The 19416-nt window shown below is 44.9% G+C and overlaps 1 protein-coding gene across 2 annotated transcripts in view; it reads left to right on the top strand.

The window, feature by feature from the left end:
* Nucleotides 1-19416, top strand: part of SMYD1 (SET and MYND domain containing 1) — a 49021-nt gene that overhangs the window by 21229 nt on the left and 8376 nt on the right. The window contains exons 3-7 of one of the 2 annotated variants that reach the window (XM_088454264.1): nt 1405-1581; nt 2584-2797; nt 3265-3395; nt 14889-14927; nt 17638-17833. In XM_088454264.1, coding sequence (XP_088310390.1) covers nt 1405-1581; nt 2584-2797; nt 3265-3395; nt 14889-14927; nt 17638-17833 — 757 coding nt within the window. The remainder of the gene's footprint in view (nt 1-1404; nt 1582-2583; nt 2798-3264; nt 3396-14888; nt 14928-17637; nt 17834-19416) is intronic. The other variant, XM_088454265.1, reaches the window with a different exon arrangement.

Below are 19416 nucleotides of genomic sequence, written 5' to 3'. Positions count from 1 at the left end.
GACAGACACACTAAAGTGTACCTGTAGCAGCCAACTTTGCAATATGACTGGCTGTGTTTACGTTTTATGACCGAGTAGACGTGGTTAGTGGCTGCGGCAGCCCCTCATAGAGCTGACGCCTCTGTCTGTCTACACTCGGCGGCCATTTTGTGTGCTGAACTATTATTCATGAGAGTGCAGTGTCTTTCTCAATGCATGTATAGGACTATGGACCTGATTCAAAGCCGTACGCAAACCCGATGGGTTACGTACATCTCCGATGGTGTGAGATAAGCGCATTCGCAGCTGCTGCACTGCTTATATCATACTTGCCAACTTTTAAAATGTCCTCTCCGGGAGGAGCCCGGAGAGGAGACGCAGCTGACATTTTTCCATAACGTAGCCCATCCCCCTCCATACAGAGCCAGTATTCAGCTAATCCGGCCCGCTATACTTACGCTCGGGATGCCGGCTGTCAACTGGTGGCAGGATTCCGGCACCGGTGTTCTGTCCGCAGGTCGGGATGCTACCGCCCGGCTGGTGGGGCAGCGGGACAGTGCCTGTAAAACTGGATTGTCCTGCTGAAATCGGGATAGTTGGGAGGTATGCAGACGCAGCATACAAAGTCACAGCAGCTCTGCAATGGCGTCCATCTCTGAATCAGGCACTATGTTGTTTTTTTATTTTGTTATATGCCATTGATTCCACGTGATAATATGCCATTGTTTTCTGATTTCACGTGATGATATGCCATTGTTCTCTGATTCCACGTGATGATATGCCATTGTTCTCTGATTCCACGTGATGATATGCCATTGTTCTCTGATTTCACGTGATGATATGCCACTGTTCTCTGATTCCACGTGATGATATGCCATTGTTCACAGATTCCACGTGATGATATGCCATTGTTCTCTGATTCCATGTGATGATATGCCATTGTTCTCTGATTCCACGTGTTGATATGCCATTGTTGTCTGATTGTTCTAAGATGCCAAAGGAGGTGTTTCACAATACAGTGTATTGGATACTGAATGAACAATCAAGAGACCATCAAATACAGATGCTAGGAACCCAGTTGTACACCTCTCTTGCTGAGGATAGACCCCTGAGTGCTGTCATTGATGCTTTAAGTAGACATTTTTTACATTTTTTGAAAGTGATTCTCAAAAAAAAAAAAAAAAAATTGGTTAAACTTTTAAGTTTAAAAAAATGTTGCAATAAATTTTTGAATTTAAAATAAGATTATACTATTTTTGGGCAAAATTATTTTTTTTATTCTATTGATAAGTTATGATGGGGTTACTTCTCTCTCTCTCTCTCTCTCTCTCTCTCTCTCTCTCTCTCTATATATATATATATATAAACTAGCACAATGCAAAAGGGCTTGGCTGCCCATCTCACGTATGGTAAATCTCTTCTCAGCTATACGCACTCCGTGTGCCACACGTGCTTCAAGAGGCAGGAAAAGCTCCAGCGCTGCGGACAATGTAAATTTGCACATTACTGTGATCGCACCTGTCAGAAGGACTCTTGGCTGGACCACAAATACGAGTGCGCCTCCATCAAGAAACTCGGCAGAGCCCCAAATGAAAACATCAGGTAAGACCGAAAAACTGTTCATGGATCATGTTTGCTATTTCTTTCTAATCTGTCTCCTCCCTTTTCCTGTTGACACTTCCTTTCTCATGCCAGCGGCTATAGTATGTAAATGAGGGGATGGGACAGTTTCTAAAGCATTCTAGACAGATGGCCTCATACACTTTAGAAAGAGGGTGACCATTGCTGGACCTAGATTTTTAGACGAACCATGCAAAATACATGAAAGGTATAACAAAAAAAAGACAGTCTTTTTGAGCGCCGTCTGTGATGTTTCAAAGACACCAGACTATTTTATATGGGATGTAGTTAAAAAACCTACGATCGAGATACCGGCTGATGAGATCCCGGCGCTAGAATCCCGAACTGCGGATAGAGGACCGGCGCCGGAATCCCGAACTGCGGACAGAAGACCGGTGCCAGAATCCTGACATGAGTGGAGATGCTGATGCCAGGATCCCAACAGCCGGCCTCCTGATCGTGTTAGGTTTAGGCACCTGGGGGGGTTAGGGTTAGACTGCGGGAGAAGGGAGGTTAGGGTTAGGCTGCGGGAGGAGGGTTAGAGTTAGGCACCACCGGGGAGGAGGGGATTAGGGTTTCGGCACTAAGGGGGAGGGTTAGGTTTAGGCACTAACTGGGAGAGTTAGGATTAGGGTGCAGGGTAGGGAGGGTTAGGGTAGAGAATAGGAGGGTTAGGGGGTTGAAGGGGAAGGGATAGCCCCTGTCGGGATCCTCAGCATCGATGCCGCTGTCGGTCTTCTGACAGCCGGCATCCCGACTGCCGGGATTCCATATCCAACCTATTTTTATATAGGCATAACAAGACTGTGGTTTTTATAGCTTTTATCTGTTTTTATGGGAAGAGAGAATGGGCATATATCAGGGGAAGAGCTTGGTTATATATGATCATATGGAACATGCAATAGAATCGTTGTTTGAGATCACGTAATACTGTATGGCTTGAAATGACATCCCTGGCGTCACATGTGTCTGCCGTGTAACCAGGCTTGCTGCCAGAATTATGTGGAGGATAGAGAGAGAAGCAAGCGGGCTGACGGAGGGCTGCTTTGTCTCCGTTGATGACCTGGAAAACCACCTCTCAAAGTTTGATGAAGAGGAAAGGAATGGACTCATGGAAGACGTACAGTTCTTTCTGGATTATTGGCCAAATCAGAATAAGCAGTTTGGCATGCACTACATTTCTTCTATCTTTGGCGTGGTAAGTCTTAGGGCTGGGGAGCAAAGTGTGCTGGATTTCTGGGCCTGGTATGCTACAGTATGTAGACATTCAGAATGTCGACATCAGAATGTCAGCATAGACGTTTTGATGGCATGTGACATGTCAACGTGCCCAATGTTGATATGGTTATAATGTCGACATGGACATAAAGTCAACAGTCGGCATGTCGACGTGACATTTTCTAATGTTAGAACCCTAAACGCAGCCTAAACTTAACCGCAGCCTAACCCTAACCACATCATATACGTGAGAAATGAAAATCAAAATTTTACCACCAATTTTTCTGTATTTTCGATATTGAACTTTTTCTTTCATTGCTTATTAAAAAACAAATATATATATTCTTCTATAAAACGTACGTCATACAGTATCAACTCCATGTTTACATATTTGATGACTGACGGTTTCCTTCTTGTGTCTTTTCTACCTGTCCGTTCCATGGAAAGATAAGCTGCAACGGATTCACTTTAAGTGACCAAAGAGGTCTTCAAGCTTGTGGAGTTGGAATTTTCCCAAATCTCTGTCTTGTTAACCACGACTGCTGGCCTAACTGCACGGTCATATTCAATAATGGCAAGTAAGTGCAATACGTCCTTGTGATGTGTCAGACAGCAAAGACATCATTTGATGAATATTTGTGTACACGGGCCGGCTTTTGATATAATATGTCTTCTTCATAAATAACAACTCCAGATCCAAATAGGCCTTAGCACCCAACAATATTCCACAACAATACTATTGTTATCTACAATATCTATTTCTCACAGTGTAAAACTGTACCATTTATTCTATGTTAAAAATAATGTTAAAAATATATACTTCCATCTCATATAGTGATAATCAGAAATAATTATTACTCGCTGCACTGGTACAGACTTTTTCCTAATTTGGGAGCGCTCCTTCACATCTCCTTATATTGTTTTCTCCTGTGTTGTCTAATGAAACATCTCTTTTTAGATGACCACTTTTCATAACTCCATTTTCACAGAAAACAGTATAAAGCAACACAAATATCTATAGTGTGTGTGTGTGTGTGTGTGCGCGTGTGTGTGTGCAGTTCTCGCGGACCGCCAAGAGATTGGTTAGGCCTTGGTACTAGACTAGGTGTTGCCATGTGCGGAGGCGTGGCCACACCTTAGGAATACTGGCTGTGCTCTGAACAAGCGCGTGCCAAGGAGGTTGTGGCCCCGCCTTCTTGGGTGTGGTAACTCCTCCCTGTAGGACTGAAGGTTTTCACTCCTCGGCAAAATTCTACGGGCACTACACAACCTCTCTCCCCTTTCCTTCTTCTCCTACACTAATGATGCATTCTCCTTTTAGAATTCCACCATCTTTGCAACACTGGATGAGCCACCCTTGCTAACATACCTCTACTCAGTTCTAATCCCCAACCCTGGTACTCCAAGCTCACTCGCTACCTTATTATTATTATTATTAACATTTATTTATAAGGCGCCACAAAGTATACACAGCGCCGTACAGGGTTAACATATAAAACAGTAACAGGATATCAGAGCATAAATATCATACACAATGCAAGACAAAAGCATAAGCACATCGCATAAGGACTGCACATGAACATTACACCACACACTAGGTAGGACAAATAATAGTGGCAAGGGGGAAGGCAAGACCCTGAAGCTATCAGGAGCATACAGAGACGAGTGGTAGAAGGGAATCGATTCAGATAAACGAAATGACTGTATAGGAGTGGAGAGGATTAAACCTCCTAGGCTGGGGGCAGACCAGTGTGGGGAATCATGTGATAATTAGGGCCTATGGGTTCTTAGGATTGTAGGTGGTAGCAGGGATATTAGAGTTTGTTGGAGGCGGAGTCAGCCTCTTTTGTTCCTGTCTTCAGAGTTAGTAAGTGTTTTTACTGAGCTCTGTGTTGCTGGGCAGTTTATATCATAGTCCTACTTCTATAACCTCCCCCCATTTGCCTGTGTTTCTTTCTTTCTTTAATTCCACATCCTATCTCTATTGTGTTAAAAGAATATCCTGTGCTCCCTATTTTTGTGACCCTGATTTCTTTGCCCCAAAATTACAACCCCCCCATTTGTGTCATGCCCCGTCCCAGGCACGCAGCGCGGACCCCCGCCCGTTACCGGGTACCGGAGGCTAACGCTGGCGCCATAGTGGAAGCTCTTGATCGGCAGGATGGTACTGAGATGGCCAGTGGGGAGTCCCCGGCAGCAAAGCTTAGGCACGGCTGCGCTGTGCAGCCGTGAGCGGGGGTCAGGTGCGGCGGCTCAGAGCCACCGCGAGCAGCCTGAAGAGACCCCGTGGGCGGGCAGAGCCGCTGCAATGAGGCCGGCGACTGCTCGCCCCCAGAGGTTAGGCGCGGCGGCTCAGAGCCGCCGCAAGCAGCAGTTAGTGAGCCCGCGGGCGGGCAGAGCCGCTGCAGGGAGGTCAGCGGAATCACGCCCCCCGCGGGTGCAGAGCCCACAGGGGCGCGCACACTCCTATAGAGGAGGTGTAGGGAGTAAGGCTAGTGCCCGGATGGGCAGCGGGGATCATCCCCGCAGTTCAGGTAGTGAGGGAGGTGAGAGACTTGGCCCTGTCAGTAGTGTTAGGGCTAGGTCAGGCAGGGAGGCTGGCGGCCATTACAGGGCAGTAGGAGCAGGCGTAGGAAGGGAGGGGCTAGGAGACAATATGGAGGATGATTGGCAGGCTGTGCACAGCTCTGATGGCAGCAGCCTGTCAGGTCCTGTTGTACAGCCAGAATCCACTGCTGCTGGTCAGCGCTCAGCGTGTAAGGGCGGGAGAAGCATTCCTGCGGTTGCAGTTTCCGGCTTGGTGGATATGCAGTCCAGTAGTGGGCTTCCTAGTCAGGCTTTTGACCCTGCAGCATTTGCGGCCATGATGTCATCTATGGCATCTGCATTTGCTCCCATGGTGGCGGCATTGGGTCCTAACTATGCAGCTAGTGCGGGGGTAGATCAAGGGCAGCGTTCCGTTCCTGCTAATCTGGGGCCTGCTGTAAATCAGTTCATGCAGGCTTGCAGGGCTATGGGTGCCGCTGCTGCTCAGTTGGCAGCTGGTCCAGGGATGTCTGCGACGTCTACTGCTGTGTCTTCTCCTGCCGTGTTGGCTGGGTCCGGGGTTTCGGCCCTGGGGCCAGTTTTACTGTCTTTTTCAGATGCTGTTGATGGCGGGACTATAGAGCAGGATTACAGCATCGAGGAGGCGTCATCATCGGCAGCTTCCGGGGGTGACAAGGCTGGGTCGTCAGGTGTGACCTCAGAGGTTTTTTGATGATGATATTTCTGATTCTGCCTCCTCTTTCTCCTCTGTTCCGCACTTGTCGTCGTCCTCTTCCTCCTTGGCTTCTTCAGCCAGCAGCGCGATGAAGGCGCAGAAGAGGGCTGCTAGATATGCACGACGAGAGGCGGCAAGGTGCGATAAGAGGGCAAAACGGTAGCGTAAGGGGAATAGTTTGCGTAAGTCCAGGTAGAGCCAAGGTCAGCCAGGTGTGGTGTATTGCGACAATACAGCGGTTTTGCGGGGTTTGCGTGCTTGTTGCAAGAAGAAAATTAGGAAGGGCGATTACGTGGACATGTTTATCTTAACTGAGCAAGCCAAAATAGATTTTAAAGCAGCTAAGCTTAAAGGCGGTGTGGGGGGTGGAAGCTTTTCACTCTTATGATAACTGGCTGGCTGGGTTTTGCGTATTCGCAGCATGCTACCTGAAAGACCGCCCAGGGGAGCACCTGAACGTAATGCAGTATATCCACCTGATTCATGGGATGCAGCGTAAATCCAGGGGCAATGCCTGGAGGACCTTTGATGGGGAGTTTAGGCGCAAGCAGGATGGATCCAAACGCTTAGATTTCGGGTGCAAGGATGTGGAAGTGTGGCTTGACGTCACTCAACCACCTAAAGGTGGAGCGGAGGAGTCTCGGGCAGGCGGGGGTACTAATAAGGGGTGGTCTGGTGCGTGGCGCCCAAATTCTGATCCCTTCCCTGGGCGCCGGCAGACAGGCCCCGGGCGGCTTTCCAGGCAGACGCCTTTTAAGGGTAAATGTTTTGCCTTTAATAATGCCACCTGTCCCCAGGGCCAACGGTGTCGTTTTCGACACCTTTGCTTGCGTTGTAATGGATTGCACCCCACCTCTAATTGCTTCCGGTTATCGGCCCAACAGGGCTCCAAGTCGGGAGGAGGAGCTATTCCCAAGGCCGGAGGTAGTGCAGGCACTAAATAGGGCCCCAACACCTATCCGTTTGGATGCTATGTCCAGGTAGCTAGGGTGGTACCCTAATAGACAGGACGCTGAATTTTCGTTTTTCGGATTCTAGTTGGGTTTTCGTTTACCCGTTATAGGCAAAGTTCGAGTCTGTTCCCCAAGGAATTTGCAATCTGCTCGAGTTTTTCCTGAAGTCCTTCAGGCAAAGATCGAGAAAGAAGTTCAGTTACGACGGATGGCGGGTCCCTTTGCACATCCTCCAGTGGGGAATCTGATTCTTTCCCCAGTGGGGGTGGTGCCCAAGAATACTCCAGGAAAATTTCGGCTGATCCGGCATCTGTCTTATCCATCGGGGGCCTCGGTTAATGATGCTATACCTCCTGAATACTGTTCAGTGAGGTATCAGTCTTTTGTTGATGCTTTCAGTATCGTTAGAGCATATGGATGCGGGGCCCTCATGGCTAGGATGGATGTTGAATCAGCCTTTCTTTTGCTCCCTTTGCAACCTGAATCGTTTAGGTTCAGGGGTTTTCGCATTCGGGGGGAATACTTCATAGACAAGTGCTTGCCTATGGGGTGTTCGATTTCCTGCGCATTTTTTGAAAATTTAGCACCTTCCTTCTTTGGTGCGTGGATTTTTCTTGTGGGGATCATGGGATAGCGATGACTTCCTCTGCGTGGGGCCCACTGGTTCAGAGCGTTGTAACGAGCTACTTGGTTCCATGAGAGCGCTGTTTTTTCTTTTTTCTTGCACCAATGGCAGACGAGAAGACAGAGGGTCCCCTCTCGTGTTTGTCGTTTTTTAGGTATCAGGATTGATACCTTGTCCGGCTCCTGTCGTCTTCCGCGCGATAAAGTTGACAAATTGCGAAAATCCATTTCAGAGTGTTTGGTTGCGCGTAAAATTTGTCTTTGGCAGGCCCAATCGCTTTTGGGTTGTATGAACTTTGCCTGTAGAGTTATACCAATGGATATGGCATTTTGCCGAAAGCTAGAGAAGGCCACGGCGGGGGTTTCCAGACCGCACCATTTGATCGGTTTATCATCAAAAATAAAAAGAGACCTGAAAGTTTGGGTTTCCTTTCTGGCAAATTTTACTGGGGTCAGGGTCTGGTATCCCCTCTTGTGGACAATGTGGATTTGCAGCTTTTTACTGACGCAGCAGGATCTTCGCGGTTCGGTTGCTACCTGAAGGGATCCTGGTGCGTCGCAACTTGGCCGGAGGAGTGGGTTCATACAGGTTTGACAAGGGATATGCTGCTCTTAGAGTTGTTCCCAATAATGGTGGCCTTGGAGGTCTGGGGCGAGCGCATCTGCAATCGCAGCATTTTGTTCAGATGTGACAATCTGGGCGTGGTGCATGCAACAAATGGTCAGAGAGCAAAGTTTTTGCGGGTTTTGTGTGTGAGAGTGGGAAGTTTTTTCCCGTGGACAAGGCCTCGGTGGTAAGGGTCAGCATCAGTTGATGCTTTCTTTTATTTGGCAGCTGTACGTATCTGGCAGGTCAAGAGCAGTAGTCTCACGGTATCTGGCAGGTATTTTGTTTTCTCCAAATTGAAGGGAATCCCTGACCTTACAAGGAGTTTTGTCATCACAAAGGCATTGAAAGGATGGGCGTGCGCTGAGCCAGTTACCCCCGATAAAAGACGGCCCATAGACATTTCCTTGTCACCGTCCATCCTAGGAGCAGTTGAGAACGTGGCGGTTTCCGGTTTCGAAACGCTTTTCATGGTGCTTTCCGGGTGTCAGAATTAGTTGCTCCCTCCAAATGGAGGGATTCAACTATGCTTCGTTCGGATGTGAAGGTGGGTGAGAGGTCCTTGCTGTGCAGATTGCGTCGTTCTAAGACTGATCAGCTAGGCAGGGGTCGCTGGATAACATTGGTCCCCTCGGCGGATGGTCGAATTTGTCCGGTCGGCTTGGCCACTCGTTATGCATCGGTTAGACCTTCAGTGGAGGGCTCATGGCTGATGCATTGCGATGGGCTTCCACTGACAAAATTTCAGTTTAGCTGGATGCTGCGGCGATGTCTTTGCAGCGTGGGCCTCTCACCAGGGGAATATGGCACGCAGTCATTTCGAATCGGTGCTGCCGCTTCCGTCGCCGCTGCGGGATTTTCCTTAGTCAGAGATTCAGGCTTTGGGCAGGTGGAAATCAGCCAGTGATAAGCGTTACATTCGGCCAAATCGTTGAGGTTTAATGTCGGGCATGCATGTTACTTATGGTTTGTTATGTGTTTACGAAATGTCATTGGTCCTGGTCTTGTCTGTTCTTACCTTGTCTTTCCTACTCGGGGATTAGCTACTCACCATTGATTTCAGTTGGAGTCTGGAGAGTTTTGACGATTTTTTTTTTACCTGATCTGACGGACTTAATTCGGCTATTTGATTCACTATGATAATTATATGTCCCTCAGCAGGTTTTACGTTTTCTCTCCGGTCGAGTTCATTTGTGTTATCCCTAACCCCCCCTCTGCCTTTTTATTGTTTTAACCTATCCTCTTGTGTCTTCATGTCGCTTCAGATTGGCACAGAAGCTTGTTGATCTTTAAAGATTCAGAACTAAATTTTTCTTTTTGGCAGATCCTCACTAATATGTTCCCCGTTAGATATACATTATTAAATATGCTAAGATTTTTCCAATAACTTTAATCTTTTCATTGTTTTTCCCTCATTTATAGGAATGGCTAGTGATGATTGTACTGTATGGATAGTTGGCCATTCATTTGTTTTTGGGCAGCTCAGTTCATGACCGCGCAGGAGGCGCCATTGTTTCCGGGATCTTGTGGAGTTAGATGGCTAGGGATCAGAGGTATGTTGAGGGAGAGCCTTAAGCCTACACTCTTGCAGCAGGTTCAGCGGTATGGCTTGCTGAGAGTCTTGGTGATACATCTAGGCGGGAATGTTCAGGGCAAGGTACATCTCTGGAGTTAAGGCATGCGGTGGTGGATGCGGTGGTGGATGATTTGGGTCAGATTATGATGGCTTGGCCATCTTGCAAAATAGTCTGGGCTTACATGTTCCCTAGATTGTTCTCATGGTGTGGTTGACGGCAGAGCCATTGATAAAGCTTGGAAAAAAGTGAACTTGGCTGTTTCAAAATATGTGTTGAGAAATGGCGGGGTGGTGGTCAGACATCCTAGGATTAAATTTAGGTATACTTACCTTTTTCGGTCTGACGGGGTACACTTAGCTAAGGAAGGTTTGGTTCTTTTTCTTGAGGATCTGTTTGAGGTTGTGGTTTCTGTGCGTTAGTTCTATGGTGGCGGTGCAAGGTTTCTGTTAGCAGAACCTTGCTTTTGGCGGGAAAGAACGGCAGGTTACCTATTAGCACTGTGAATATTGGTTTACTTTTTGTTTCGCTCACCTTCGTTGACTGTTAAAGTCTGCTGGACCACCCCGCCGGGGGCAGCATCATCACCTTTCCGGGTGGGTAGTCAAGGTAGAAGGCTTGAGTGTATGTGTTGTGGTTGGAGTGTTTATAGTGTTAGGCTTGGGCTGTTGTTAGCCGTTCTTTCTTTGCCACCATATTTAAATTAATTTAATTAATTTTAGTAATTAATTCATTATCTGTTAATTAAATAAAATAGCTAACAATTCTGCCAAATACAAGTCTCTGTGTCTTTATTTCAATTGAGTATGTTTTATTGTCAATGATTCCCACACTGGTCAATCGTCAGACGATGGGAGGTTTAGTACTCTGTAATCCTGTACCCAATATATAGGCGGGCAAACAGAGTGAGAGTCATTCAAGGGGAGGAGAGGAGGAGGAGGAGGAGAGAAGGGAGAAGAGCACTGGTGACCTGGATAGTGCAAGGGATGAACAAAGTGGGTGCCTGCCCGTAAGAGCTCACATACCATGGGGAAAGGGTAAATAGCTGGAGGGTGAACTGGGAATAGGGGTGGTGGAGAATAGTGACTAGTGCTGGTATGCTTTAATAAAAAAGCCTACAAAGTCCCCATCTGACACCAGCTTTCTCTACTTCTGTTATGCTGCTGCTTCTCTTTTCCACCATCAACTCCGTTCTCTGCCCCCCTCATCCTCCTCCACCCTCCCTCACAACTGTGCTCTTTACTTAAGTGGTAAAAGCCATCACAACATCTCCTTTCCCCCCATCTCCCCCCACTTCCAACCCTCCCAGTCACCCTCTCCATCTTCCCATCTGTCACAGACTATGAGGTCCTATGCCTCCTCCCCTCGACCTGTCCCCTTTAACCTGCTCGCTCCCCCATCCTTCACGCTCACTCTTCTGATGCTCACCACTACCTAGCCCACTTCCTCAACCTGTCCTTCTATACTGCATCAAGCACTAACAAATGCTCATCTCTCGCATTGTCAAAAACATCCCTTGACCCTGCCTCTTGTTCTCTTTCTCTCTCCAGCATATCTCCGCTCCCTTTGCTTTGTAGACTTCTGAACAGCTATTTACAGTTCACTCTTTCTTTGAACAATAACTAACAAAAGGGCTTCCGCTCTCTCCACTTTACCGAGCTTGCCCTTACCAGGGAAACTAATGATCTCCGCTTGGCTTAGTGGAACGGCCACCCTCCTTATTTCCACTCCTTGACCTTTCTGACACCTTTGACACAGTTGACCACCTTCTATGCCTGGGCACCATAGACTAGCTTGGTCTTTGCAGCACCATTTGTTCTGGTTTACCTCCTACTTCTCTGATCGCTCCCCTTCCTAGCCTGCTCCCTTCCTCTCCATATGTCTGGGTCCCCTTTTGGCTCTTTTCTTGGCCCATTGCTTTTCTCTCTTTACACCTTTTTCTGTTGGTCAACTCATCCACTCTGCCGGCCTCAACATCACCCCTATGACTATGAATCTCTAATTTACCTTTCCTCCACTGACCTCTCTTCTTCATTCCTCTCCCAAGTGTCCAACTGCTTTTCTGGCATCTCCACTTGGATAGCTGAACGTTACCTGAAGCTCAATATATAGAAGACGTATCTTATTGTTCCATTATCTCGTCCCCTCCCTGGTCTCCCCTAAGATTGAAGCTGTCACTTTCTTCTGGGTTCCCCATGCTTGCTGCAATGAGGTCACCATTGACAACACCTTTAACTTCACTTCCCACACGTCCTCTCCCTGACGTTCCTCTTGTGCTGTGCTTCTCTGTCTCCCCAATGCTTCAAGAGCACAATTCAAGCTGTCCACCCACACTTTTAAAACCCAGCTTTACGCCTCCCCTTTTACATCTCTGACTTTATTACGAAATACCCCCCTACTCACCCCCAATTCATAGAGCCCCAATATCTTTCACCAATCATTTACAATGGTGAACACTGCAGGATACAATACAATGCTTGTCAGAAAGTGTCTGCGTATAGGCCTGTTACTTACTATGGGGTGTATTTACTAAGCAGTGTTTGGAGACAGATTGAAAAGTGATAAGGTGCCAAACAATCAGCTCCTAACTTTGTTGATACACTAAGGGCTTGATTCAGACCAGCTCGCGAGCGCTGAGCGCTCGCAAGCGGGTCGATGGTGCCCTAGTGCGCATGCGCACGGTGAAGGGAGCTCCGTCGTGCGCATGCGCAAGACTTGGCTGTCGCTATGGGTCTCGCACCAAAGGGGGCGTGCTGTCGATGGTGAGTGACAGCACGCCCCCTTTGGTGGGCGTGCCGGGGGCGTTGCTGCCCAGATGGAGGCGTTCCCTACTGTCTGGGGCCGGCCCCACTGACATCACTAGTGATGTCAGTGGGAGTGCTTTTGGCTCTGATAGAGCCAAAAGCACTCCTGGGCTTGCGGCCACGAGACCCTACCACAAGGGTCTCGTCGCAAGCCCGATGGTCGCGATGGTCTTGACCATCGCGACCATCTTTTTGGCCGCTCGCATAAGCTGTGGGTGGTCACCCACAGCTATGCGAGCGGCCAGGAGGCCGCTCCAATTTTAGGTAGGAGGGCCCTGATTCAGAGCGAGCGCTCTTGTCAGAGCGTCCGGCTCTGAATCAGGCCCTAAGTGCACATTGAATTCCACCAACTTCAGTGTCTGTGCTCTTGTAGTCCTGAGGCAGCAGATAATGAATACATGTTTTCAGTGTGTCTTCATTGTAGAATATAGTTTTAATAACTATTGAGTTCATATTTTTATGCCCTTTAAACATCATCCAGTATTGGAATGGTCGTTCAGACCCTTCCAGGAGTAAGTACAGCCAGGTGAATGTAATGCGCGTTCTGTTATACTCAGGGCCGTTGCAAGGTTTCCGGACGCCCTAGGCAACATTTCACAACTGCCCCTGCTCCCTCTAATTCATAACATGCCACACATCAGTCTCCCTAGTTAAATAGCATGCCACACAGCAGTGTTCCAAATTCATAATATACCATATACAATATTACACACAGCAGAGCGCCAAAATCATAATGTACGTACCTCATAACACTGCCGCAAATTCTTAATAAGCCACACAGATGTGCCACAAATTCATTATACGTCACTCAGCCATGAATTATGCCATTCATTTTTTTTCTTTGTGGACTCAGCGGCGCCCTCCAGTGGCCGGCACCCTTAGGCGGCTGCCTAAGGCTGTCTAATGGTAGCTTCGGCCCTGGTTATACTATCAGATGCATTCTGAGCCAGATCTCCTTGGCTCAGACAGTTACAGGGATATACGAGTATCTGTTCCTCTATTAGTGAGTTTGTCCAGCATACTGTGATAAAGCCACTTTACAAGCGGCATCCTCTGTGCTCTTATCCCCTAACATTTATGTGACATTTCATTCATAGAAATATCACCTCCCTAGCTTACCCCAGCTACAGGACCAGCTGATCCCTGTTACTAGCTGACAAGACCAGGCAGGTGTGGAGGTGGTTGAGCTTCCCACGTACTTTATATGTCTAATGTTAGGTGTTATACAACACAGGTCTTCAATGTATACACTTTTGTACTGATAGTTGGGATTCTGAGTGTGTGCATGCATAATGCATTTTAAAAATTGCTTTGTTCATTCACAGAACAACCAAAAAAAACGAATTCAGGAAAATAATTTGGCCAGTTTGGAATAATAAGGGCAAAAAGATCACAAATGGGACAATGTATATATATCTAAATATATATATATATATATATATATATATATATATTACTGCTTATAGCTAGGTGCCCATATCCAGCAGGGCACCATTACTGTCATTGGATGTTAACCACTCACGTGGTCAAATGTGTTCGTCTACTGGCTGGATTTACTGTACATCATTTATAGAGCCAGGTCAGTTGTCTTGACACAGATTTCTCTCTATCATGTGTCAAGACCATCGATGGTTCTTCAAGGTCTTAGATTTAGAGGATTTGAATGACAGCAAAAAACAACAAATGAATGAATGTTTATTCAATAATATATACAGTATATATAAGGTGCAAACATGGTCCTGTAATAACTTTGAAAGCATTAGCGTTTGGCTTGATAATTATAACGTAAAAAAATAAATAAAAAAAAATAACGTGTTCACTTGTTCTTTCAATGGTGTGCATTTGATATGTATAGGTATGTTACAGGTATGTTACAGGTATGTTACAGGTATGTTACAGGCTATGTATCAAACTCTTAAAGTCCAGGACTAATTATTTCTAAGACATCAAAATAAATGAGGTATTTAAAACAAAAAAAAGGTATCTTATGTGGTACTGTATTATAAAACCCCCCAAAATTACTGCAAATGCCTAAAAAGTGCACCGTTTGGGAAACCATTGCAGTCAACTCTGCCTTTATGAACAAGGCTTTATAAATTACAAAACAAAAACTGGTTTTGCAAACTGGAGATTAATACATGGCTTTAATTTATCCCGTATAACAGTTGGTGTTCCCAGACTATCCCAACCTTTGCTTCATTTCATTGGACAGTCAGATGCATTTTAGACTCTTGTTTTGTTTTTCAGTCGTGAGGCTGTTAAATCAATGTATCATACACAGATGAGGTGGGTCAGTGTCACAAGTATCATTGTGAAATCCTCTGCTACCCCTGTTCCTCATGAAACCAGTAACCCCCACAACACCTCTTCTTTCATCCCTCACTCCCACCCCCACATATGTACATCCGTATGATACCGCACAATGTATGACATCTCAAATAATACTGTTTTTTGAAGCCTGACCATTCCATCCTAATACCATCCTCTGTCCTGTGTATTGAATTTGTGCCCCCCACCCACCTCCATGAATCCTTGGTGCACAGTGATATCCTGCGTGCGTCACCTGACAGCATGGACTTTGGTCAATAAAGTTTGGAAAGCAAGATGATGTTATAGTCAACTTTTTAGCCATTGACTTATGACTTACTAATGTGTATTTCTAACAATAATAAAAATACTAAAAGCCTATTAAAGAGAATTACTTTCGTACAGAGTTGCACATGTTTTTCTCACTTTAATGATGCCAAAAATTAAAGCACACATGTCACCTATACACAAAGCAGGCAGCCATTTAAGAATGATAAAGGAAGTGGAGGCAGCCATTTTGTGGTAGAAACCAATGTGAGAATGCGATCAATCGCTTCACTAGTAACTTGTGAGGTCACCGGTGTCCAGTGACTTAATTGGCACCATGCTCAAGAATATTGGTTTCATGCCAAAAGCTGTCTGAATCCATTGCGTGTGGTGCCTTATAATGAAATACAAAGATAAATGTGCATTTAATTAATAGTTATGTAAATCTATGCTCACAAAAATAAAAAATTTTTTGGCAGGTTTTCTGTTATGTTATAGTGTTACATAATGATGTTGTACTGTAATTGCAATGTGTTGATATATTATATTGGACTACACCCATAGCTTATTACAAAGCCTGTAGGGGTCTACGGAGGATATCATGGAGAGCTATAAAAATACACAAATATAATCTCCCTCAATAGGATAACAATATTACCAATAAAATGTAAGATCATTTTCACAAATGGAAAGGTTTTTCATTACAAAGTTACCATAACTCCTATCTTTCTCAATATATATACACACATACTATTAGCAAACAGTAATTAACAATTTTTTGTTTGGCTTTGTGACTTTCATCCATGTAAGGTAAGTGAATGTACAGTAAGGCAGCAAATTCCATAACATATGAAAATTAAGTATGAATTATTAATCACATTTCAGATGTGCGTCTTTGTTTCTATACTACATCTGTTTTTCTAAAAACACACTACTTTGTTTGAATAGTTTATCAATTTAACCGGATAACATATTTGGCATCATAAAAGAGATTACTCAGTTAGTGGAATTTAAAGGCATGGTTACGTTTGACTGAAACCAGAGCTTGTGTATGTCCAAACAAGTCAACAAGGACAACATGTTGCTTACACACGGCGTTGGCAGCCATTTTGATGGCCGAGCCATCATTTATGAGAATTCAGCCTCTTTATTCACTAGTGAGCACTGTCAGGTGACATCACTGAGGCACTGTCAGGTGACATCACTGAGGCAATGTAAGGACTCTAATCCCTAGTGAATTTGGAAGGCTCTATTCTTTTGAATGTTGACTTAGCACACAAAATGGCTGCCTAAAGAAAAAAGTCATTCTTTATAACTTTCCTTCAGTTCCTTTGTTTCAGTAGTTGTTCTTTGTCAGTGGGTAATTCAGGTGTGCAAAATATATAATGCAAGAACTGAGGGAAATGTTGTAACTCATTTATTATGAGTTTGGCATACTGTAATATAGTCATTGAACAACTCTAAAGTAGGTTTTATACCAATTTTGTGGGGACTAAACAGATACACTTCCAGGGAATTAAATGTATAAATGACTACAGTATATAGCCCATGTTGTACATTTATGCTGCTTTTGGTTACAGTAACTCCATTATGAATAACATGTATTGAAATGAAAACTTACATTAGTAACAAGTTCTAAAATGAACACTAATATTCTCAAGCAGAAATTTTTGGCTAAGGCTTTGTATAAACTACTGTAGTATTTGAATTTTTTTTTGCATGTTAAAGTGAAAGTAAAAATCCACATAAACCACATTAATATATATATATATATATATATATATATACTGTATATTTGTATACACACACATACACACTCATATATTTAGAAAATTGTTCAAAATTAGAAACCGCAGTGCATGTTTAGCGCGCCTGGAAACCCGCATATGTATGGTCTCATTAATTACACTGAATTTGCTCATCCATAAACACGCACTTAACTTTCATGACCTGTTCTAAAATAAAATGATGTAACTAAGTCGGTATATGTGTATTTCTTGCAATCATTCTGTCCCAATCTGGTAGGGGAATGGGGTCTTGTTCCCTTTTATTTTAATTTTAGACAAAATACTGAAAACATTTAATGGTACAACAGACAACAGTATGCATAACAGTTTATTGACTTTGCATAAAGTTCTAACCTATGCAAGTATGTAGAGAGCTGTGATAATGCACCAGGATGATGACGGGAGTGGTTATGGTTCCGTTACATTGATGATGCATGTGTATCAAATTCACAACTAATACTCATTTAATACTCTGAGAAACATTGGTGCAAAGACGGGCAAACCTTCAGCACTTCAGCAGTTGAAGAGCTCACACTAGACTGCTGAAATGCCAAAGGGCACCTTGGCCTGCACTGGAGTCTTCTCGTAGCCCTGGCAATCATACTTACTAGGCTTTCCTACTTATTCAATAACAGAATTGAGCTTCGTTCTCTCGGAAAGATCAACAAGGGAGAGGAGCTAAGTGTGTCCTACATAGACTTCCTCAATCTCAGTGAGGACAGAAGGGGCCAGCTGAAGAAGCAGTACTATTTTGAATGCACATGTGAGCACTGCACCAAGAAGATCAAGGATGACCTGTTTTTGGCTGCCAAAGAAGAAGAGGGGAACAAGGTAGAAATACCAATATTAGCCTTATCTACGCAGGCTAATTTGTGTTGATTTTGTTACACAATAAATGCCAGTAAAAGAGTGTATTTGCATTTTGACTACACATGGATGTTGGTCTAATCAACAAAAATATAACGGAGGTTAGAGCTAGAACCGACGGCACATAAACGTCTAGTTAGGGATAGAAGGGGTTAATAAAGTTAAAGATGTTTATTTCTTTGTTTGACAGCAGGTAGGCAGAGGTGATAGGGCGATAGGTTAGGGGGCGTGTTAACTGAGAGGGTGTAGGGAATCTTCTGAGGAAAAATCTGCCTCCTTGAATTTGATCTCCCACCCTCCCTCCCCTATTGTGTCTTGTGTCGGCTTTATTTCATAAGCAGGGAAAGACCGGCAATATTGAAGCGTCCATCTTGCGGCATTAATAGCGGTGCGCACCCCTTCAATGCACTGATAGGCTGATTTCACCCTATTGGGGTCACCGGCACCTCTCGACCGAACAGGATGAATGGTGCATTGGCATGGGTGTTGGGGCCGCATCACTTGCTCTGAAAGGGATAGTTGGCCCTTGCAAGTTGTGATATACTTTTGGCCTAAGACAAGTGGACGCTGGTTATTTGCCGTTCTTTCTCCTGCCACCATACCTACCATGTAACTAAATAAAGCTGACCAATTAATTTAAATGGCATAACTTGGTCTCGTGTGTTTATGTTAAGTTTAGTTTAAGTTTATGGGTCACATCTATAATCTGACGATAGAAATTTTAAGGCTACCTAGGCAGGCAGCCATTTTGTTAGCTGAACCAATATCCATGAGAATGCAGCCCATGCCTATCTGTTCACGGGATCTAGTGACATCGCAAATTCTAAATCAATATTTATGAGAACACAGCTTTGTGTTAGGTTGGGTTGAATTATAATGGATATTAGTTCGGACAGCAAAATGGCTGCCTTCATGATGTCACTGGTTATTCTTATTTCACGCATGCATAGTAGCCTGACAGTAATATGACTGTGAGGCATGTCCCGGCATTCTGCGCTATGGATGGACATCAGAAGCCCTGTATCGAAAGGTTGCCTAGCTGCCGACATCAAATCAAGTGATGCGATGGCTACTGGCCATTGTATGAAAACCATTTGATAATATAACCATTGATGGTTACTATGTGTGCATGTGCAGATGCAGTGCGAGCTTTGCGCATGCTCACATAAGCTGAACTCTGGGTGTTCTCAAATACATACAAGCCAGTTAGCCATCGGATAGGCATCGGAAAGCTGCATCTGATGGCTGGCTACCATTAAAGACCCACAATTCGATGGAAAAGGTATTTCCATTGGATCAGAAACATCGATGGTTGCTAACCATCAGATTTTGATGTCTATCCCTATTCAGTGCTCAGTTATAGTGGTCTGAAGCCTCTTCACATAAAATGTCAAGACATGCCATAGGTGAGATTAATTTTTGTCAGGTGGTCACTCTACAGGTTCTCTGACATAGTAACCATGGCAACTATCAGCTTTCAAAGTGCGTTTGACCAGAGTCACAACTTTGTTTTGCTATCCCTCTTCATGGTCATCAGCAGTACGGAT

The sequence above is a fragment of the Taudactylus pleione genome, unplaced genomic scaffold, assembly GCF_031769625.1.
Source record: "Taudactylus pleione unplaced genomic scaffold, aTauple2 ptg000611l, whole genome shotgun sequence".
In the NCBI taxonomy this organism is placed as follows: domain Eukaryota; kingdom Metazoa; phylum Chordata; class Amphibia; order Anura; family Myobatrachidae; genus Taudactylus; species Taudactylus pleione.
Note: the sequence above shows the minus strand (reverse complement) of the source record. Positions and strands in the feature narration are given on the sequence as shown.